We start from the raw sequence: 25392 nt of genomic DNA on the forward strand, positions 1-25392 counted from the left end.
AAGTGTTCTTGAGATTACTGTGTCCCCTTCTCGTTGCTGATAAGAAAGAGTCAAATGGTGGACCCTTGGTAGTTAAGAAAGCCCCTTTAATTAATTAGTTGTAATTTAAGAGGAATCAGATCTTTATGGATCCATGGATCATTTTTGGTGGCACATGTAGCCCTTGTAGAGCTATATTGCTAATCTGAAGGCACTTGCTCTACTGCCATGTGGTGCCTGTGTGAAGCTTTTTCTAAAATTAATGTTATAACATGCCAATATAGGCTTTTTAATTTCCCCTGGGGCAGATTCCTTAGACTATTCCTATATGGTAAAACTTTATGGACAAGAATAGAATTTGTTCCATGCCTCTTGGAGGAAAATGCATTGAAATCACAGATGTGGAGTAATATAAATCACAAATATGACTGGTCCTTTCTTTAGTAAAGGTCACATGAGACCTTAAGGATCAGCAGATGCCAGGCATCACCAGTCTAACTTCTTACTGTAAAATCATTTACAATCACATTGCATCATCTTCCAAGAAAAGATGCTCAATGGAGTCTTATAGGCAATGGACTATTAGCAGATGCTGATAGAACTGAATGACTGGGACCAGTTAAAGGATAAATTCAGGACAGTTCCTGGAAGTCAGAGACGTCTTATAACTATGACACATGAAGCTGCAAGTAACGTCACAGGATGATTTGTTGGGTAAAGTCACTCTATATCTGCCTGGACATTACTACAATATTTATGTGGTACTTTGAGTCAAAGTCAAGTTGCCTCCTCTGATGGTTCCTCCTGGAACATTTATTGCACTGGCACAACACCCTGCCCTCAATTTGGATCCAATCAGAATGAAGGGTGCGGTGAAGAATTAACATATGAAAGGCAGAGGAGGGTGCCATGGGTGGTGCTAAAGGAACGACAAGCGCTAGGGGCATGGGGAGTGGAAAGACAATGAGACTAGGAGAGATAGAAATATAGAAACAGACAGCCAAGCGGAGTGAGGCAGCAGAGACCAGGGAGATCGGGGTAACTGGATAACAGAGTGACAACCAAAAGGAAGAAATTGCAATAGTGCACCAGGAAAAAAGATTTTCATCCCTGCATTAAAAGAGACAGAGAATAGAAAGAGGAGTGCTCTGCAGCAGAGCATGGGATAGACAGACTGCAGCACTGAGAAGAGAGGAGATATAGAGTCTGCAGCAGAGAGGGGGGCAGAGCAGGGAAGGGAGGGAGAAAGAGAGATTGCAGTGGAGGAAGAAGAAAGAGTAGAAGAGGAGACTGCCAGGGATTAGAATACAGGGACTGCAGATTTCCCCAGCCACCGTGTAGACACCTCCAGACTATTCCAGGAGACTGCTGTCCATCAAGTTGGTGCTGCAATTTAGTGTCCCCGATCCATGCAACAAGAAGAACAGCAGAGACACCATACGAGTGTGGTCTGGATCTACTAAGCCACAAAAACCCCTGGGACTTGAATATCTGAGATTGGCGAAAGAGCCCAAGAGAATACAGGCAGCAGGTACATGTCTTGATCTGAGGGACAACTACAAGAGCAGAAGTGACAAGCAGACCCAATATGAGGAGAAGTCTATGACCAGCCAAGAGAGAAGACCGCTCCATACTGCATATCTCAGCAGGTGATATCTCCTACAACATCACTTCTACAACCATCTATAACACAGATCCAACTCAGGCTGAATCATTTCATCACAAAGTACTGTGGGAACCTCTCTTGACAACATGACAGAAATAACAGAAATCGACCCCCAGAATTCAGAGCCAAGGCCACCGGTGACCAGCACCAGCGGAGGGTGTGGACTGCCGGAGAGCAAGGTATCCTTGAAAAGATCCGTTCATTCACCAACCATTCAAAAGCACTCCTACATCCCATTCTACAACTTTCTTAGTGCTTGCTCATATAATAAAATGTATTGAGTGCTATTGTTTTCCACTGTGCCACAGAGGGAAGAATCAAACCCATATTGCAGTCAATCAATGTAAAGATGTTATTCTGAAATGGGCTCTCAGGAAGGATTACCAGGGCAGCTTCCATAAATCCCACTTATGCATTATTAGCACAAGTATTCATCTAATCTCTGATCTCAAATGTATCTGCCTTCTGGCTTGCTTGGAATCATTCTAATCTCACTCATACCATCACATAGTGATAGACCTGGATCACTTTAGTCTCTGTGTCTCATGGTTACTTTAACGTCTCCAGGAGAGCTACTTAGGCAGCTTCTTGACCTACTTTATCCGTTTGCCGACTACATGCATTTCACATCATCTCTGATGTAGTAAATTACAGTTTGTACAGTGGCTGCTTCTCGCATGAATATCTAATTATGTCTCGCATCGTAATCCAGTTATGTATGCCTCCATTGTGGGCAAAGTTGCCTTGTCTGTAATTTTCATCATGTACGTCTGTATCGGCAGCGTTCTGACACATCACTTACCACCTGATTGGAATATTGCGTTCATTACGGCCCCTCTGCCAAATGACGCAATGTTGCTGACTTAACCTTATGCGTACCATAATCATACCTGCCTGTCTTTGTTACTCTCAGTGTATTATTATCTGTCATCACCATCTGCATTTACTAAGCTTTTTAACATTGGAGACTTGACACTTCTAGTTACAAAAATCTGATGTAAATACTTTTGTGTAAAAACTACAAAAGTGCTTAAGGAATGATACCTTTATTGGCTAACCAGAAAAATTATATTTGGTGCAAGCTTTCAGGGAATGGATACAAATGAAGTACATCAACAATTTTCTCAACATACTTTTAGTTACAGGATTATTACACCATTATATATATATATTCAGCTTCTTTCCAATCACCCAATCCCGGAAGAATATTGTGCAAAAATATTTTAATGGAAAGTTAACCCTTTCCAACATCTGGAGCATGCCTTGCATGTTCATTAGTTTGGATTTAATCAGCCCCAATTGTGCCAAAATTTATCTTGGTATCCCTCCATCAATACAGACACCTGCGTTACCAGTCACCACAAGGATGACCCATGGATGCATTGCTTCTAAACCAAGCACACTTACATTCTAGCATGTACATCCTAACACAGGATCTGTTTTTTTTTACTTCTTATAGCTCAGTTTTTGTGAAAAATGTTTTTTTTAAATGTCTGTTTTCTGTTTTGTCAAAGGAGCTTCATTGCTCCTTTTGGCTTCATTGCTTGCTAATTATTCACACCTCCATTGGGTGTTTCTGCCCTTTCTCCTCTCTCTCAATGGAAACACCATGAAGGCGTGAATAATTTAATGACGGAGCCTGAAGGGGCTCCTGTGATGAAAACAAGAGCCCCTGAGGCTCATTTTCATAATTTAAAAAAATGTTTTTCTCAAAAACTAAGCTATTAGAAGCAAAAAGAAGAATGGATCATGTTCTAGGAGGCCCATGCCATCATGTAAGTGTGCTTGGTTTAGAAGCCCTGCATCCAAGTGGTAGATTTCCTTTAAGTCTTCTGTTCAAGATCTCATTGTTACAATAATTAGACCCAAAGCCAGATTATCTTTTTTTAACCCACAGTGTTTTTGAACATTTATATACAATTTAATGAATACAAGTTCTAAAAAAGCTGAAGAGTAAGTGCCTGAAGAGTAGGCAATATTTATGGACCACTTTCTCCAAGCAGTGACTGGAACAGTTTTCTAAATTGTAGTAATTTAATTTTGTTGATTGAAAGTATCCAAACCCTTAAGATTATGCACCTACAAGATCTGATTACAAGATTACTTAAATTTGACGTAACCCTCCGACCCAGAAAATCTCTACAATAGGTCATTCCTTTTGTTACAGGAGGGACATGGGGGTCATTTATAAGGGCTTCTATGCCAGAAAACTGCCTGAAACATCAGAAGACCTAAGCCTCTTGATGTATCTGGAAGTGCCAGTGGGGCGGTCCATCAGGGGGGTAACTACAGGGGTCGCAGTGTCCGGGGGCCACAGCATCTGGTGTATTGTGTGTGTATATGCTGTATATGTGTTTGATGTTTATATACTGTATGTGTGTATATGCTGTATGTTTGTATATGGTATTGTATGTATGTGTGTATTTTTTTTGTATGTGTGTGCTTATGTAATGTGTATATGTTCTGTATTTGTGTCTATATGTGAGGTCTATATGTTCTATATGTGTGTGCATATGTGATGTGTATGTGCTGTATGTTTGTGTATCTGATGCTTGGGTGTATTTGGTACTGTGTGTACTGTATGTATATGTGTTTATACTGTATGTATATATATATGGTGTGCATATACTGTGTGTGATTGTAACTCATGTGTGAGTATACAATTATATACACATACACAAAGGGTAAGGGGGCCCCATTCAGAAGTCTTCTAGAGGGCCCTCCCTCTTTTAGTTACGCCCCCTGGCTTCCATCATATGATAAATCTTCCCTATGGTGTTTATTACAATTAAAATATGGATATTTGCACTATTTCTGTTATTAAAAATTCCAAAAGATTTAATCAGCAAATAAATGTAGTAATACATTATTACAAAGAATAATATTATCAGTAATGCACCTTTGCAAGAACCAAATAATATTGCCATACCATAACCATCATTATTATCACATAATGACTGAATAATACCACCATACAGATACCGAATAAAATTCCAAATAAATATGACGTGTAAAAACATAAACAACGACCAATTCTGTACAGATCCTCTGAAGATGATACAACTATCTTTCAATTTGGCGCTCACAATAGTGTGTAGCCTTTATAACGCCCCTTTATACTATAAAAGGGTTTTAAAAGCTTAAAGTTTTGTAATGATTCTGCTCCATCATGTACGATAGGGGCGTAACTCCTAAACAAGGGGCTTCATATGAAAACTTAGAATGGAGGTCCTACTACAACATGACACTTTCAGCAGCACATTTCAAATGGCTAAAAAATTCACAATAATGTTGCAGTACATAGTACATGATATCTTAGACCAGGAATAATAAAACAAAGTTCCATAGTAAAATTTTGTATTGATAAGTTAAATTCTGCATGCCATGTTATAACTTTTTATGACGCGAGTTAAATTGGATTGGTACCCTACTAGTAAGGCCAATGATGCACAGATTTTTATATTGACTCCTCCCAACTGTGATATATTGCTTTAGTTTGCTATCCACATCTCCATACTGTGCCCATAAAATTATCACAGTCACGTATAGTATAGTGTACACTGGATAAGTATGTCCTTCATTTTGCTCCTAATTATTATATCCCCCAAACTTTTATTGTAGGTTTATTTGAAATTTGAAACGGCACCATTTTGGGGTACGTTTGTTGTTAAACTTTTCTTAGAGCTTAATTGAACAGAAATCAGTAAAAACATGGAAATATTTTCTTTTACAATAATGTATTGATATATGAATACAATGTATTGATATTTTTCCTTGGTTTTTATTACTTCTTTAAAGGGAATCAATCAATAACAAAAAAAAGTCTGCAAGTACTCACTTCCACTCCTCTTGACCTCCACCTTGATCCCGGCGCTGTCCATCGCTAGTCTTGACACGCTGGGATCACCTAGGAAATAAATTTATAATTAGCAGCCTGGAGCTCCGGGATGAGATGTCTGGCACTCTTGACTGCTAATTATGCACGCCCCTGCCACGCATTACGTCACCTTGCTCTCCCATGTTCCCAGCATGGGAGAGGGAGGTGGTGAGGGCGTGCTTAAATAGCAGCCTGGAGCGCTGGAGCATGCTCCATTCCGCTAATTAAAAGTTTATAGATGTTCAGGGTGAAGGTGAAAGGAGGTGAATATTTGCAGCCTTTTTTGTTTTTTTTATTGATTTCCTTTAAACAAAATCTTTTTTTTTTTACAGTTTTAATTAGTGCCACTTGAACATGTGATTATTTTTACTTTTGTACTGCAGTATTATACAGGGTGAGTCAAAAGTCTCAGGACCCCCTTTTATTTTAGAAACGAAAGGGAATATTACATAACTGAATACCCCACCAAGTAATGTGTGATTAGGGCAATATTTTAGCCTTTGTCCATGAAAATGGCTGCCATCTTAAAAAAAACAATAACATTCTCCAAACATTCTTATGTGGGTTCATATCGATCCAGAGCCTTCATCTCTGTCTTCATTACCATGGACAATGAATAAAATAGCTGTGCATCGCAGGGAACTTTCCCTGTTATTGTTGCAGTGTTCTGTGTTTTTTGGTATGCTACGTAAATAAATTTCCATCGGAAAAACTTGCCTTTGGTCCAACATGGTGGCTTTCAAGAAGGCAGCCAAAAAAAGTCTTAAAGGACATCTACCACCAGGATGAAAGACTGTATGTAAATGAGCCTGAGGGGCTCCAGGTTCCTTTAACACCTATGGAGCATACAGTCCTTTATCCTGGTGGTAGATGCCCTTTAAAAATAGACCAACTTATCTGTTGCTTGTTGGGGTTATTGAGATATACCATTTTCCCTTTACTTTTGGAAATAATGGTTTTCTGAGACTTTTGATTCACCCTGTACACTCAGTAATACTGGCAAACTATTGGACCCTGCCTCTGAACAACTAATCCTGGAACCCTAGGGTGTACGGAGCCTCAGAGTGATGAGTGATAGTTTGGGGGTTTATATTAGGGTTAATTCAAGTTATGTCCCCTATTTCCTACCATTCACTTTCAATAACGTTTCCCCACTCCCTTCCCATCCCCTCTGTGTGTACAATGCCACTGGCTGGATGTAAAGTAGGACAAAACAAATAACTGCAGGAATAGTCCCTTTTGATCGCCTCAACAACTGTATTAGATCATTTGTATGTGTGTTGACATTCTCTCCAGTGATACGATACATAGCCGGTGCTGTTTTATTGCCATCTTTAAGCAAACACCAATGACTAAGCTGAGCTGACGTCATCGTCTTTGTGTATAGATAACCGTAAATAGTCCAAAAGTGACTAATATCACTTAAATTATACATATCAAAAAGCACAGTGACACAATAAATTTGGCGTAATCAGAACAGTCAGAATACATTTGACCATGACTCTAGTCCATGCAGACAAGCTATTTTTACGCTGATGAATATGAGCATTTTAATGCTTTCACATAATTGTGTGTGGGAGGTGCAACAGAATTATCAGTGGAATTGTATCCTGCAATATACTTTTACTTAGCCCTCTAGCGAAATGTACCACTCAAATCTGTAATGATATGATATAGGATGAGAATAATGTTTCTCTGTAAACAGTGCTACACCTGTCAACAGGTTGGGGCAGATTTACTTATCCGGTCGCCATGCCGCGTTGCGTTGTCCGACGAGGATTCGGGTCTGCTGCGATTCACTAAGGTCGTGCGTCCAATTTCCTGCATGTGTCGCTTCTGTGCTGAGATCCGCCAGAGTTCACCTTCTTCTTCCTGGTGCATCTTGCAACACAATCCGTTTTTTTTTAATTCCGCAGTTTGTCCGAATCCATTGGGTTGTCCGACGGCACCCCCCCCGATTTCTGTCGCATGCAAGCCAGCGCCAATACACCACAATCCGATTGCGTGTGCCAAAAACCTGGAGCAATTTGGCGCAAAATGGAAATATTCGGGAAACCCGACGGAATCGCGGTCTGCGGTCCCTTAGTAAATGAGCCCCGTTGCATTTGACATTGCAGCTTAGCTACATTAACTTTGATTGGGTTGTCCCGAATTAAAAGTTTAACGCCCATTCGAAAGATGGGGGGCGTTAACATTCTACAAAGGTAGGGGTCTGACAGCCGGAACCTACGTTGATTATGAGATGAGGGTCCTGTTCTCCCATGGTGGAGTGTCAGGTTGAGCATGCGTCCTGCCACGCCATTTATTCTCTATTGGAGTGTTACAGAGAGCCATAAAGAGAGAAATATTTTAGAAGTGTGTGTTTTTCTACTGCTACTCCATCAACCGGTCTAAGGAGGTGGGGATATTATTTTTCCTTTAATCCATCAATGATTCTTGTGATAGTGGGGGTCTGACTGCTGAGGATAGGGTATGACATTTTAACTTGGCTCAACCCATCAATATAAATCCATCAGTGGATTGTGATCTGTGGGGGTCTGACTGCTTAGGCAAGGGGACAACTTTTGGGACAACACTTTAAAAGGCCACTCCATCAATAATACACAGGGGTGCAACAGCCATGTGTCCAGTTGAGCCTCTTGTCTCAGGCAGCACCATCTGCAGCAAGATGGGGCATCATCAGGGTACCAGTCACCTTCTACAAAGCAGAACTTGACTCTTAGAAATAGCGTTTCTTCAGCCCACATGTCTGCATGGGTGGGGGACACTGCATAAAGAACCCATCTACTAAAAAAATGTACACTATGTATAACTACTGAATGGGGTAGACTCGAGGGAGCGCCATTCTGTAGCTCGCCTCAGGCATCAGAAAGTTCAGGTTCACCCCTGATGGTACACCATTAATAGAACCATGACTCTAGTGACCGGCATGGGTTAGAATGCTAGCCATAGGGATATTATTTAGATTTGGGACAACCCCTTTCATTGTCTGTCTATTAAATTATTCTTATGATAGATGGGGGTCTGACTGATGAGGATAGGGGGATAACATTTATATTTAGGACAACCCCTTCAATGGACCTGAATGAAGCTCATCCTGGAAGAAGTTGTAATGTTTTTATAATCCTGCTGAAAGTATTTAATGGCTACGTTAGTTCTGTGAGGTCCCAGAGGTGTTTGGTAGAAGAATTGTGAATGTAGCTCTGGGCTTGAACTGTAGGAAGGCAAATATTGAAATGTAATGTTTTTTTTAAACTTATGTAGATTATATCTAAATATGATTACATGCGATCAGGCTTATAGGCATAGCAGCTGCTATAAAAGCCAGCAGCTAAGGCGTGCCATCTCCTCTCAGAGGTGAGTTGCACTTGGTGATACTGTAACTGTAGTTAATTTAAAGTTAGGAGTAGAACTTACAATGCAGAGGAGTGTGCAGAGCAATGGAAAGAAAGAAGGTATCATCGATCAAAGTAAACATAAGCCTCTCTCCCATAACTTGATCCCTTGGAGTCTGACCATTGGCGCCTCCACTGTTGAAGCCATGCCCAACCAGGAAGTTCTTCCCATTTTACCCTAGAGGTGGGAAATTTAACTTATGAGAAATGTTAAATGTCAGATTTGCTGAAGGATGTGTTGGCATAATTTAAGGCAATATATATCAAACACTACATGAAGTCTTGAGATGTCAGTCTATTTTCTACACCACCATCTACTGGAATTAGACTGCAGAAATTCACAGTCACATGTGAAATCTGACGTACATCATTTTGCCATTCAAACCCCTACCTTGGGAAGTGAGCAATGTAATAATGCAAAATTATTATGAAATACAACATGAAAAGTTGTAAAAAATGTCAAGGTTTTAATAATGAAAGAGAAGAGATAGTGGCTCTTGTTAGAGCAACGCAACCCATTTACTGTTATATAATAGCAGAGACACATAAATGGTGAATAGGTTTATCCAAGGAGAAGGAAGAACTTGCCTTCGATTGTTAGGGAGACTTATTGGAGTGGTGAAAAAAAGAATAGGAGGGAAATGTTTGGGAGAAGAGGAGGCAGATCAGCGGTGTTGCTTCACTGCTTAAAGAGGTATTCCCATGAAGACAAGTTTCTTAAATATACTCAGGATAACAAAGTAACACATTCTATAATTCATTGTTATTAACAAAAATACAGCATTTCACAGATATAATTCCAGCCTGTCTCTATCAGTCCTGGTGTACACAATTTAAGTTGCCTCGGGATCCGACCGTAAATCAGAAGTCTAGGGTCGGGCAGGGCAGATTGTTCTCCTGTCTGACACTGCAGTGCCTTCTGCCCCTCCCTCCCTTGTATTACAAGACAAGCTCACACAGAGAGACTTCCTGCCAGCAAACAACAGTGTGAGGAGACTAACTCTACAAGCTACAGGCAGATAAGAGCTTTATCCAGGGGAGGGGGCACAGCAGAGCTGACAGTGTATTTTATGGCTATGTCAGAGAATGCCATTGTGTGTTATATCCATCTCATATATCTCATCATCTCTCATCTCTTATCTGTCTCATCCCTCTTTCTATGTGTCCAATACTAGTGAATGTTCAGTAGCTAAATGAAAGTGTATCTAAACCTGGACCATAATAATCTAAGCACATTATCAGCACACAGCATCTCACAACACTAGAAGGATCATGAAGTGTCTGGTTAGAGAGTTCCCACCCACACTCTGGAATTATACACTGACCATCAATTAACATATATTTTTGGTAAAGTAAAAGATACATGTTATTTCCTTCCATCACATAAATTTGTAGGGAACATCTTCAACATGAAACATATTCTCTGTGGACTAGTTGCAGACTCCTGGCAGTTCTTCACCATAGATATGTATAAATTTGTGGGATAAATCACTGATGTCTACTGATGAAGAAAGGGACAGTTACACATTGCCTTTAGCTAATTTTTTTCAAAGAACCCAAGAGCTCAGTGGAGCAGAAATGTCTGACAAAGGAGGGTATAATATTGGAGATAACATCTGTGCCCTGTCATCTGCCAGCAGGAATGTGGATGACTAACTGTAATAGCAGTTACAGAAGCAGTGCAGGCCCCACTATCTGCCCAGTGGTAGTATCAGCGGGGCACTATTGTCTGCCTGGTGGATGACTCTCTAAAGATAGCCTTGTTTTGGTCTGGAGGGCTCCATCATCATCATCTGCTTTCCTGATCTTTCCTGCTCTGGCAGAACCATTCTTTTATTATAATCCTACACAATGCAATTTCAGTGATATAGTTATAAAAATTGTGTGAATCGGTCTGGGGCTGCTCCGGCTTACATCACCTGAGCGCCTCGGCTTACAACTTATTCGCTTCCCCATTACTATTTCAGTCCCGCATTGGTCCCTGGAAGAATTATGGGGGAGTGAATAAATTAAAAGCTGAGGCGCTCCAGTAACATAAGCCAGAGGCGCCACAGACTGATTAGCATAATTTTATAACTTTATTTTGCCACAAGGTTATAAAAAAGAAGTTCTGAGAAAAATGATTCATCAGGAGCTTGTAAGTAGGACTAGTCTAACATCAGTATACCTGATGGTAGATGTCCTTTAAAGGGGACCTGTCACCAGGAGACCCCACAGTGCATAGTACATACACTGCCAAAGAGTTTTTGTATAAAAAATAGGTTTTACAGAAAAAAGGATATATTATATAGCACCTCTCAATACCATGTAACCTGTGACTAGGCCATTCGTCCCCTGGGAGTGGCTATAGAGGAGCGGATCCCCTCCCCCTTGGGAAACCGCTCCTCTGTGTGTCCTTTGCACATATTTAAAAACGCCCCTGCTGTATCCCCCTGCTGACATCATCAAGCGATGTTCCGCCCGTTGTCATCAACTTGTACCATACTCCTAGCAAGTGTAGAGTAGCACATGGGTAGATGAATGCTTTGACCGTGTGGCCGGCTCCGCTTCATTTGCACATGTCTAAGCGCACATACTGCCAGCGAGAGTTGATGACAGTGGGCATAACAGCGCTTGATGACGTCTGCAGGGGGGCAACTGCATGGGTTGGTTTCCTGAGGGTGGGGGGGGGACCTGCTCCTCTATAGCCACTCCCAGGGGACGAATGGACTAGTCACCACTCACGTGGCATTGAAAGGTGCTATATAACATATCTTTTTTTCTGTAAAACCTATTTTTGTATACAAAAACTCTTTGGCAGTTTATATAGTATGTTCTATGGGGACTGGGGAGGTGCTAAAAATTGGCCTCCTGGTGACAGGTTCCCGTTAAGGTGTGTTATCATCCCAATTTTCTACTTGGAGCCACCGGCTGACATACTATAAGCACCAATGCAGCTATGGCAGTGCATGGAGAAATAGACTCCTCCCTTTTCACTCTGCTTATGCATTAGGGGACCTCCAGAAATACAAAGTCAGCCCCTATGTATACTCCGCCTTAGCTGCGGCTCCTTTTAAAAAGAATATATGACTACTTTGCAGCCCCCTCATGGTTATTTTATATAAAGCCCCCCTCACCCCTATGGATTAATTAGATACAGACCCTCTCACCCACATGGATTCCTTACATACAGCCTTATGTGGGCCCCCAGCAGCTCTGGCCCCGGCACTTGCTCAGTGCTGGCCCTGGTCCTGCTTGTCGGCCATGTTTCTTGAAACTCTGTCCCCTGTGCCCACGTGGCTAAGGTTACCCGGAGTAAAGGATTGTGCAGGTATAAATCCCTGTACTGCATAGCACTCAGCAGTATCTGTGTTATTGGTCATCATGCAGCAGGATTGGAGGCAGGGAGGATGATGGGGGGCCTCCTCCTTCTGCTCAATGGTGGGGGCTCTGGGGCTTGCAGCCTGGGTGCCCTCCCTTTAATTCAGCACTGAGTCCAGCCAATGAGACCACAAACAATCATGAGAACATGATTGTTGTTAAAGCCTGAGGCTGCATTTACACTGCATTTACATCCCATGAACATTATTATAATGATAATTTATATAGTGTTTACAGATCATGAAGAATGAGAGCCCTGCCCACAGCCTATAATCTATGAATATTGTATTTACATTGTGTTATCATTGTGTTTACGTTGTGCTTATGTAAATATTTAGTAAATTTTATGTTAACCCATATAATGTGTAAACAAACTATTAATGCATTGTAAATGCGATGTGTGAACGTAGTCTAACACTACTGTGCCCATACTTAGGTTTGCGGATGGCTTTGTCATGTGTACAAATATGGATCAGAAACAGAAACAGGCACATACATAAGTGTTTGTACTGTTTGTAGACTCCATAGACTTATAGAGGGAATATAAAGAGAACATATAGCACTGGTACATATGATTTACCATACATGCCATATGTGAAATATAAATATATGTGTTTATTCATCAAATTATTGATTATTATAGCATTGAATAGCATCAAATAGCTGCAATATTATCATGTGCAATAGTAAGCCCTTTCCATATGAAGAAGTCATGGGTGGTCTTCTATACAGGATCCCCTGTGCCGAGTAAAAGTGGAGAATTGCCATGTATCATTGGTGCCTAGTGGACCAGTTCTGTCTATGTACTGTATTACACTGACAGCCTTGTACTTGAATGGCTGTCATGTAACACTTGAGCCACATACTATCGGGAATGGAGTATAAAAAAATGGGTAAATGTCCACCAGATCTTTAATTTCTGCACAGAACACAAAAACCATAGCTCAGGGTTGTAAATGTGCAGCATGTGTGAACAGTTGTCAATTTCCTTTCCCCTCTCGGCAGAAAGAATGGCTTCCACCTCTAAGCAATTCAGGATCATACAGAATAACCTTGGTTGTGATGTCTAAGAATAAAATCTACACATTTCCCTTAGGTTACGTTTGTACAGTTACTGTTTGGTGAACTGACTCACTCACTTAGGATCTTCAGATGATATATCTATCAATGTGGATACCACTTGCAGTGCTGCCATTTTCCCACTTGGACTATGTCCGGGTTTAAGGCCTCTGCACACAATTTATATATTTTTGAAGATGCTGCTCTCATTTTTTGTTTTCTTCATCAATGTGAATATTTAGATATATAAATAGATATATATATAGAGAGAGATATATATGCATGGTATAACGCCAAGTCCTGGACGGTGGAATGTCTTGCAACATACATATCGGATCAAAAACTCAAATTATACATGTGTATCAAATTTTTTATGTAGAAACTACATTCAGCATAACCCAGGAACAACTACGTGGATGTAGTAGTTTTCTGTTCTCGTTGGGGGCTGGTATAACGTGAGTACCTGGCCTCTCACACATTGGAGAGCTTGATTAACTTAAAGCTTGACTGTCTTTTCAGAAGATTTTTTATATTGTATGGGTGGAGTGTTGTGATAATTTTTCTAATATACCTCAATAAGAAATTCCACTTCGTTTGTACAATGTTCCCCTTAGTAACAATGTTACTTCAGTGTTGTTATGGAAAATCTGTCTAGAGACTTTTCTCTCTCGTCTCTCTTCCTCACACAGCTGTGAGTGAGTGTTAACCCTCCTTGCTCTCTTGCTGGCTGTAGTACGCTATAAGCAATATATTCAAAGTTAAAGGGTTAATCCTCACCGCCAGATTAGATGTGAGCTGATGCATCCACCCTAGACACACACTGTACAGATCTCTATGGGAAAGAGTAGCTTTATTTTTTTTCCCACTAACTAAGCTGAATTCGTTAGTGTATTATAAAAATGTTCCCCACATTCCGCCACACACAGTATTAAAAATTATCTCAAATGACGGTAAAGTCTCCATCCCTCGGCAGATAGGGATTTTTCTTGTCGCCTACAAAGTTTTCAAATATCAAATTCTCTACATGTGATATTTGCGCAAAGTGCGCAAATTTGGTAACATTGGAAAATTTTGTGGAAAAATATGGAATACGTCTGTTTTCAGATTTTGGCTCTGATGAGTATGAAAATATGCCTTTTTTCAAGGTTTTTGCACACATTTCCATTTTTGCCAATTACAGTCAAATCAATGTAATTTTTCCTGGGGAAACCGAATCTGCAACACAAAATGGGGGTTCCCATTTAATATTTTAAAGTTGCCCCCTAAACCACCACCAGGGGAAGGGAGTAGCAGGCCAAGTTTGGTATCATTGGATAGATTTGAAAAATGTTTTTACACATATACTTTTAGTTTTTTGATCCAATGTGGCACATTTACTTACCCGATCCCGCAGAGTTCACAGTGCACTGTGCCGCGATTCACTAAGATCGCGCGCCCGATATCCTGCATGTGTCGCTTCCCCGCTCAGGCCTGCCGGAGTTCACCTTCTTATTCCTGCTACATGTAAGTGCATTGTCTTGCGACACAATTTGAAAGTTAAATCCTGTGCCCAGTCTGAATCAGTCGGATCGTCCCCCAATTTGTGTCGCATGGAAGCCAGCGCAGCTGTGCCAAAAAACGATCACGTGCGGCAAAATCCCAACACCCGACCAGACCTTATTTGTTACATCCTGTATACATATGTTTGTGTATTTTACTGCTGAACGTATATATATAAGTCCATGTTATCAATCAAATTGGACATTCTCCAGGGATCCCGTACATCAGAGGACACTGCAAAGGTTAAATTCTGCCCCCAGAATTCACATCAGTAATTTACTGATGATAGAGATTCAAAACTTTGTTTCTGCTGCAGGTTTTTATCGCAGCAGACAAGATTTATATAAATCCCATCCACTATGCGGCTAATTTATGTCACTGTGGGTTGGCTGCAGAGAATTCTGCTGTGGGTAACCTATCCACGGAATGATTAATGGGTTATTGGTGCGGGTGTGACAACCTCAGCACTGCTGAAGCAGGCACCGTCAGTAGGTCGGGTGCTGCACCTCCACCAATAAACTATTACAGACTGATCCAGTGGATGTGTCCTTAGAATTGTTCTCATGGAAAACCACTTCAAACTTGTCAATATTGTGAAATATAATTAAATATTTGGCATACTATGCTTCAATCCTATAAGTGTCCAGATGTATCCAAACAACATCATGCCCAATTATTACTTGTTCACCGATCAACTTATAATAATAATAATATTTATATAGTGCCATCAAATTCTGTAGCGTTTTACTAATCATAGGGGACATATACAAATATAATATTACATTACAGTCATATGGTGCAATAGGAGTCAAAGAATTTAAAGTTTGCTCTGCCCAGGGCCGGATTAAAGGAGGGGCTCCTGGGGCTCTAGCCCCGGGGCCCCCACCACTTTCACTTTTTAAGGGGCCTCCACCAGTTTCCAACAGTCAGTTGATCACTACATGCTGCTGCCAAAACAGTGCATCAGCAATCTCCCCCAGCGATGGCAGCTGTGCCTTCAGTGGCCGGCGGCTGCCTGAAGAGTGAGGAAGAGCATCATGGGATCACTGGAAGGGAAGGTGAGGGTAAGTATGAAGTTTATTATTTTGTGGCCATTTTCTACAGGGGACTGGCAGCTAAACAAAAACATTGTTTGAAGGGCCCCCACCAGTTTGTGCCCAGGGGCCCCCACCACCCTTAATCCGGCCCTGGCTCTGCCTATACATCCCTTATTTCCTATGTGATACTAGAATTGGGGCAATATTTGCCCTATGACTGTTATACTGATAGTCTATCAGGTATACAATTATTACTGGCAAAGGACGAGACCGATAGAAAAGGTCATTTAGGACTGCTCAATGTACAGCATTTTTTTCGGAGTAGTTTTTGTGGAAGCATGTTATATATGGTTGTTTTTCAACCCAAAACAAGCGGTTTATTAAAATGGAATTGGAAATCTAAAGAATGTATATTTTTTCATCCTGCCTGCTTAAGCTCAAAGGTTAACTGAAAAAATTCTGTAGATGAAACCAATCTCAGAGCGCCAAGGCAAAGGAAAGGTTAAGGTTAAGAAAAAAACTGCTTAAGAATGGCGTCATGTCACCTGTGATAAATGACTGCCTGCGTTTAAGAAGCTGTGCGTTTGCTGACAACGCAGTCCGCCACAGAGGGGGGAGGGAACGCTCCTGATGAGGTTGGTATAAATTTGAAGCCATGGAATGTTATCTTTTAGGAAGTACATAGCTGAAAAATACCATGGCAGTGCAGAGAAGTCTTGGCACCGTTCCGGAGGCTAAACAGAAGGGCAGAATTGGCAGGAGTGCTGTAGACATCAGGAGGATTCCCGAGTTGCTATGGGACAACAACTCCCAAGGGGGCACGCTGGAAATTGTAGTTAAACAGTTAATAAATATAGATTCGCCTGGGACTGAAATGTTGCTGAAATTTCTCAGCAAGTTCTGCAATGTTTTACTGCAAAAGCAGATCTTCTAAGGTCTCATTCAGACACTGCAGAAAACTTTTGCAGCAGAAACTGCAAATGACTTGATCTTCAGTGCAGAATTAAAATGTATACCATGTAAAACTACTTGCAGACCAATGCCTCCCTTTTTTCAAAGCTGATTTACATAATAATTAATTTATCTACATAGCGCACACAGATTACGCAGGGCTTGCCAAATCGGCTCACAATCTAATCAACCTACCAGTATGTTTTGGAGTGTGGGAGGAAACCGGAGAAACCCAAGCAAACATGGAGAGAAAATACAAACTTTTAGGAAATGTTAAGCCTGGGACTTGAACCCAGGTCCCCAGCAATGCAAGGCAGTAATGCTAACCACTAAGCCACCGTTCTGCATCACACTGGCATCCGTTTATTTATCGATTGTGTCCGTGAAAATTGGTTCTGACTAGGACATGCCCTACTTCTTAACAGATTAATAGTATATCGACACCAAACAAACAATAGGGGCACCGTCCCTTTAAACCGCTGGTAGACCTTCACAGCTTGGATTAGAGACAGACACATCAAGTTAATACTGTGCTGCTCAGCAGCAATGGAAATAGAAATCATCTCATGAGCATAAGCGTATACAGCATGAATAAAACTGCAGCACTCACCGATTAAAAGTCCATAATCTTTATTCCAAAGTCCTTCATAGAAATCGGTAGCCGATCAGGTAGAGCACCACGCACTGTGTCGTGGTGCTTTCCCGCTGCTCCTACTCACCTAATTAGCTGCCTTTTTCTATGAATGGCATTTGAAAAAATATTATAGACTTTTAATGGGTGAGTACTTCAGTTTTCTTCATATTTTCTTTCATATGCTTATGCTCATGAGACTAATGTTATAGTCTGTTAAAATAATGCTCCTGACCACTAATCCATTAAAAAGTATTTCATTTAGTGCGGCGTCCAGTGCATCTGGCCTTAGTTGGCTGTAAACACACCTACTCGGCTTGTGGAAACAGATCCGTGTTTAGGTCATGTCCCACAGATTGAGCAAGTATGAAGTATGATATATGATTCAAGAAGTGCAACAACAGTGCTGTTACAGTTGAGAGTCCTTGCATCATAGTGAAATATAATGTACGGAATCCCTTCTGCTGGCCAAACAGCTCCGCAGACACTGTAACAATTACAGTGCAGTGCCGACAACTATTACACAGTGCTGCTTTTCGGCTGCCAGACAGGGATTCCTTGCATCTTAGTTCACTATAATGCTAGGACTCGCATCCACTGTACTGTGCTCAGTCTATGGGATCGGACCTGCACATGGGTCAATTTTCACGAGCCGAGCATGTTCACGTTCCTTACAAACCAGAGGCAAAACCGACAATTTGATATAGTTTTTCTCAATGCAGAAACACTTAAGATTTTCTCCACACCTTTGAGAGGAACGTGAGGGAACACAAAAGCACAAGAGACTCAAGTGTAGATAAATGGCAAGGAGCTAAATAGAAGAGGTAAATTGCTCACCTTCGTAAGGAAGAAACAGGCATGTAGGTAGATTCTTTGTTGTCTAGAGGAGGAGCGACTGGTAGTGGGAATAAGGTTTCCGGAATTAAACGTCCATGTGTCATTTACATCAAGGAGTTTCATTTACTTGCAAGCAAAAGATATCCACTGCGGTTGCGCATACTCACGGTTATCAAATATTTATTTATTTTTTGTTTTTTCAATCAATGGGTACATACCATTTGATAACAGTGAGAATGCGCTACCGCAGTGGATATCTTTTACCTGCAAACGTAAGATTTCAGGCAACTTAAAAAAAATTCAGCAGTAAAAGATGTATTTCTGATGCCTTTTTTGGTTTTGTTGGAGTAATCCAATATTCAGGCAGAGAGTAATTTATTAAAACCATCAATTGGCCAATAACATAGACACAAGCAAAGGCTCGAGAACCTGCACGAAAAAGTGCAACGAAAACTGCTGAATTTTTTACCCTCAAATAACCATCCCCTTTGATGATGCCTTCAGTTTCTGTCTATTGGGATCAAAAGTTGTAACTGTAAAATCCTATTTGCTTTAGTGCTACTGTAATGCACATGCATTGCTGAAACCGTAAATCTGCAGACGTTCTGCATGTGTGAACGAGTGCCAACTACTTCTTAAGCCTGCTAGTAATAATTTCCTGTGCTGGACAGCTGTAATGTACTGCAAACAGCATAAAGCAGTAGGGTAGGAGGTGTTATAAATACTCTATAAAATGGAAAAAACCCCTTTGGTTGCGAGGCATGACTTACCTCAGCACCTGTGCAATTTTGAGTCAGAGCTGAGCAATACTCTGCAGGGACATGTCACAATAATTGCACGTTGCACATGAAGACCACTGCAAACATGCTAATTAGCACCCAGTGTGACATGTAATTACACAGGCAGAGCCCACGCTCTGTCATACCCACAAGCCCCCTATAGAGAAGGAAGGTAATAAGGCACTCGCAAGGAGAAATGTATGCACTTGTTCATACTTCACCCTTCACCCACTCTGTGCCACAAATGAATATTTATTTACATCTAATGTAAATTTTGCTGTAGGTCAGATGCCGCCTTCCCGTATATACACAGACAGTGTAATCAGAAATCTGTAGGTGACATTCCTTCATCTTCACTATTACATTCTATTGTACTCCCCCCCCCCTCCTAAAAACTGCAGCAATTACACAAAGTCTTAATATTCCATAAAACAACCAAGCACAGAGTTCACCAATACAGTAGTTAAAAAGGTTTATTAACATTGTCAGTTTTATATTCTATTTAGAAACAGCGCCACTCTGGTTTAAAGGTTGTATCTGGTATTGCTGTTTATTGCCATTAAGGTGAAATTTGCAATCCAAAACACACCCCATGGACACCGCATGGACCCTTCGGCCACGGTCACACGTACTGCTAGGCGTCCGTTCATAACGCGACACTAGCGCACAGGGGGGGGTCCTTGGCCCGAACACACATGCGTTTCCAGAGGAACGCATGTGCCAAGGACCTCCCCATGTGCGCTAGCGTCGCGTTATGAACGGACGCCTAGCGGTACGGGTGACCGCGGCCTTCTTCTAAGACTAGTTGCAGAAGAATATGTTCAGCCCATGGAAACAGACCCATATGCCGGTCCAATCCCACAGACTGAACACATTGCACAGGAAGGGAATCCTTGCATAATATGGAAATATGATAAAGTATGATGGTTGCCCATTCACCTTGTGGATCTGAAATTTTCATTCAGTTCAGCAATAGAAGGAGATTTAGAAGAAAACTACTATCTTTTGCCTGTCCGCAATCCTTCTCCACATCCATGAATAGATAATAGGTGCCTTTTCTCTATCCACTATAATCCTTCTATGTCCATTTAAAGGAAACCTAACACCACGGATCTACATATTACTGCTTCAAAGCCGTAGCTACTGCGCATGCGCAGAACTCAGACTTCGCGGACGAGGGCGCACAGTTTCTCGTAGCTGCGCGCCACAGATATCTGGTAGGAGGATCAAAGAGGCTACTGGGGTGTGGAGTAGCCGCACTGTGTAGCCTCAGCTCTAGCTACTCCACTCCCCAGTAGCCGCTTTAGAAAATTAGCATTTTAGGGCAATAAAAGTTATAAAATGATACAAGGGACATGAGGATTAGCCCTTAAAAGGGCTATCCTCAAGTACAATAGAGGCACCTACCACCTGATCTACCTTTATAGTTAGATATGTTGTGGTAGGTTTCCTTTAAAGAATGTTCAATATATATTTTTGTTTTCACAAGACCCAGTTGCTTAAATCTCCGACCCTGTATCCTGTGCCTGCGCTGTAGCACTATCCTTCCTCCATCCTAAGATAAATGACTGCTCAGCCTGAGGTCACACTTGGCATAAACCCAACATCCACAGAGCCAAAAACCATTGGCGGTTGGGTTGGAGTGGTCTTGATAAGGGGCTATTCTTTTTAACAATGGCTCCTGTTTAACGAACAGAATAGCTGCAACATAGGCAGACAGCGGGGTCTCATATCAGCAGACATGTCAAGCCATGAAGCTTCCTAATGAGTGAGCACTTAAGCCTCTAATTCTGTCTACTTTCTTTTTTTGTCTTGTGGAATTCAGCTCCTTTTGTAAAACACAGCAAGACTCATCCAAATTAAACTTGGCCCAAGAGGTGGTGGTCAGCAGTACAACCAGTTCTTTATGCATGATGACTGACGTGCCAAAAAACAAGAAATACAACAAATTTGTGCAACCACATACAATCAATAGATAGATACTCCAGTTTTGGACTTGGATGATATATAGTATGATATACAGTTATAATATAATATCCGATTGACATAGTTTGTGGCATTAAATTAAAGAACTTAAAATTACTCTAATATTTCTGCCTAAATGAATATATTTTACCCAAGATGCACCAATGTAATCATTATATAGACACATTTTGGTGTTGGTGTGCATGTGTATCCTTGTACAGTTAGCCATTGGAGTGGGCAGATATATATGTATAGCAATAATGCACATTTTATGAAGTCCAGTATGATCTAGCTCTAAGCAGACACCATTGTGTGGAGTCACATGTTTGAAATTGCTCCATTTAGCTCTGTCCTGATGATGACTATATGCAAGGGGGCTAATACACACTTTATATCTAAAAATGGAACAGAAGACCTCAGAGTAATGTAGCACTGGGCTCATCATCCTACAGAAATGAGTCTGATGTTGGGCACCTGGAATGGTAAAACCTGGTGACCCGAAATGCATTTCATTGGTAATTGCCGATTCGGTTCAAACCTGAGACAATGGAGAATGGTGGTGACCATGTCCAGTCAATACTATGACAAGTTAGTGAGAAAACAAAATCCTGCTGTCTGGTCAAAGACTCTGCCATATTAGGAGGCAGCAGTGTTATAAATGGCAGATAGTAGATAGGGATTTTGTTAAAGATCTACCTTGAACTCAAGAAGCTTCAAGTTGTGCCTGTGAATCTGATGACTACCTAAAAAAATCGGTAAATATAGTTTCTGCCGGTCTCAACCATAGACTCTCTACTTTCCTCAACTAATACATTTTGTTATTTGTCTTATGTACTGCTATTCTTCCATTGTCCAGTTTATTCTGTTGTTTCCCGACATGCAATGCTACTGTCATTGATATGTTCTTCGCAATGGTCATGCTGCCCTTACCCACTCTATACCCTGCCACCATTCTGCAGGGCCTGTCACATTTCATCTGAACATTAGCTTGTCCTGAGTGCTCTGTGACCCCCCCTGAGAGGCAAAAAAGCCAATGTGACATTGTCTCATAAAACCAGCCTTGACTATTCAGAGGGAAATTGTATTTGCTTGTGCTAATTATGTTCCCTTGTATTTCCCATCTCATAAGAATTCTTAATTTCTGTCTCAGCTCCAGAGATTTCGTCGCTCTATCTCTTTAAAGACTATCCTTCGAAGTAAGAGCGTTGAGAACTTTTTTCAGAAGCCTAACAGTGAAATGAAGATTCCGTCAGATGTTCTCCTCAGTCCACCGGTGCCACCACCGCCTCCTTCTCCTCCACCTCTGCCAACAGATCCTCCACCACAGGCTGACCAGTCCCCTCATCAACATCACAAGCCACTATCCCTTTTGCAGCCGGTCCGTACACACAGTTTTCACGACCATGTCTTTAAGAAGCAGTGTCCCTGTCATCTGTGCCACCAGATTATTGTTGGTAAGCTACTTCTTAAAATCTTATTGTCCGTACATCAATGATCTGAAAATCTGCTGCCATTTTAGAATAAGTAGTCTGTGATTTTTTTTCCTACTTAGACTCTGAATCACATTTCTGGGGTGGAAGGATATCCTCATCAGGAGAGATTATAATGTAGGCCTGGACCTAGATTTCCTTTTTGTGGAATATGATCTCCATACACATAGTCCTCACAATCACGTATATAATTGATGACATATTAGTCATTAGAGTCTTGAGCGCCAAGAATAGCTGCTTCACAACCCCAAAAAAAGAGATTATTCCGAATAATGTAATAAAAAAACAACTCCTACTTGAGAAGCCAATACTTCAAGAATCGCAGTATTCTTGATTGCTCAACACTTCACCACCACTTGTCTTCAAGGAAGATATTGCTTCTTGAAAAGGAATGCGAACTAAAAAAAACCAAAAAAATGGAATGCCTGTTAAAGGACATGTCTGACATATGCCAGGACCCATTGATATACAAGTGTCCTCTAGCCAAATTCCATTGTTCTACATTATGCTAAAGTTATTTGTGGCTACATCTTGATAACACATATAAACCATCTCATATGCTGATTTATCATTTATAAAGTTTTCCACATACAGTGAATTTGTCTAGATTTTTCATGGTTTTACAAGTTTTATTGGAGGTTCAGGGAAGTATAGTATGTATCCAGGGCCGGATTATAGGAAGGGCTCCAGGAGCACCTCCACCTACCTTAATCCAGCCATAGCACACTGTATTCAGCATTACCAATACTTCTATCTACATATTCTACTGATCCTGATCCATTGTTGGCTTTACACTCTGCATGAAAAACTTGCATATTTCAGAGCATAAATCTCCCAGCATTCCTTGCTGCTCTGATGTCTGTACAGCATTTTTTCTATCTTACAGTCTTTATAGATTTTACAAGACACAGTGCAAAGAAAAAGCGTTCTCAACTCACAGATTCTAACCGTACATAAACTAGTGTTCGTGGGCGAACACATCCAGAAAGAAATGTATGCAAGAGACGCAGCATGCGAAATACACGGGAGGTTAATCTGAATTTCATTAATGCACTCCTCCCCCTTTATTTGGCCTAATGTGCGTATTGAGTATAATGGAGATGATGAGTGACAACCAGACATCTCTAATGCATGTTAGCAAAGGAGAAAACAATGGAATCAGACCCAGGACAGCGTCTTACCCTCTACAGAAGTTCATTAATAGACTTCACATGTAACTATACATTCTCCTGTGATTCCACATATGGGAAATGTACTCAGTTTCACCAAATGGCACATCTGACGTGTTAGTGACAAGCTGTCACAGGGGATATGCTGTATATTCTAGATGTCGCCAGGCAGTGAGAAATGCCAGGAGCAAAAAGGGTCAGGACAAGAGGAGAAAAAACTAAATTATAGTCTTGGTTTAGATCATGTTTACTGAGGTGACAATGGCAGCTAGAAATAATTGGAGCTGCTTCTGACCTGCGGAGGTGCACCCAGTTAGCTGGGCAGTGAGGGCACATGTCTGGAGACTCCACACTATGCCATTGCCTCTGTAATTGAAGCCTGCCTTCAAAGTTTTCCAATTTACAAGCCTCTCCCAAAACAAAGCCTGAAGTAGCAACTTGTGAATTGCTTCATATTGAACAGCCCTTGAACAATGCATTCTGCTCCGAGATCTGAAGCCGCAGACATAGAGAGGCTTCACAGCAGATCTAGCAAAGTGGATGTCAGGGCTCTTGTCTCAGTCTAGTTGTGCTTTGCGAAGATATTCCAGCAGAGAAGTTTATTGGCACTAGTTTTTTTTCTCCATGTCTGGAGAGCCTTTGGTGTTTATGATTATAAGGAATATGATATGCTTGTGCAGAATAAAAAAATATATATATATACACACACACACACACACACACATACACGTGCTTCTCAATGAATTAGAATATCAGCAAAAACTTTCTTTAGTAATTCACTTAAACAAGTGAAATTCATCTATTATTATTAACATTTTTTTGTGTTAATGTTGGCAGTAAAATCTGAGTTACACTTACACTTGGTGATATAATAATTTCCTAAGAAGTGTGTGTGTATATATACATATATATATATATATATATATGTCCAATAAAAACATATAACATGGGAAGGTGCGTTGGAATACATGGCATCATCAGGACAGAAAAACCCACGTGTTTCACTCAAAAGAGCTTACCGTATTTTCCGGACTATAAGGCGCACTTAAAAGCCTTGGATTTCCTTGGAAATCCAAAGTGCGCCTTATAGTCCGGTGCGCCCTATATGAGGGCAGCGGACCCTACTTACATAGGTCCCCGCTACCGGAGACAGCAGATCTCCAGCGGGAACTGCAGACCACGCGGCACGAACAACTTCTGCCGCGTGGTCTGCAGTTCCTGCTGGAGATCTGCTGTCTCCGGTAGCGGGGACCTATGTAAGTAGGGTCCGCTGCCATCCTCCACCTCCCCCTCACCTTCCCCACTCACCTTCGCCGCGTCGCCGCGTCTCTTCTCGGCGTCGCGTCCCGTCGGGTCTCCGCTCCGCCCCCGGACCTCCGCCACGCCCCCAACCCTGCGCCTTATAGTCCGATGCGCCTTATATATGGAATTATTACATATATAAGGCGCATCGGACTGTTGCGCCTTATATTCAGGTGCGCCTAATGGCCCGGAAAATACGGTAATCATGGCATGGTAAATATACTGTATGTGAATTATAGGTCATGTAATTAATTTAGACATATACAGTATATGTATATCATATTTCGCAAATCATATATAGGGCCACCGCAAATTTATGTTGCCCGATGAGTGGTTTCCATGTACTTCTGATTTTA

General features: G+C 41.3%; 1 protein-coding gene across 1 annotated transcript in view; it reads left to right on the forward strand.

The window, feature by feature from the left end:
- The first annotated feature begins 912 nt into the window (after positions 1 to 912).
- The window catches only part of STAC2 (SH3 and cysteine rich domain 2), a 43913-nt gene continuing 19433 nt past the window's right edge, over positions 913 to 25392 (forward strand). Inside the window, exons 1-2 of the mRNA XM_072111523.1 lie at positions 913 to 1824; positions 22226 to 22529. Coding sequence (XP_071967624.1) covers positions 1732 to 1824; positions 22226 to 22529 — 397 coding nt within the window. The 5' untranslated portion in view covers positions 913 to 1731. The remainder of the gene's footprint in view (positions 1825 to 22225; positions 22530 to 25392) is intronic.

This window comes from Engystomops pustulosus, chromosome 6 (genome assembly GCF_040894005.1).
Source record: "Engystomops pustulosus chromosome 6, aEngPut4.maternal, whole genome shotgun sequence".
NCBI classification, from domain to species: domain Eukaryota; kingdom Metazoa; phylum Chordata; class Amphibia; order Anura; family Leptodactylidae; genus Engystomops; species Engystomops pustulosus.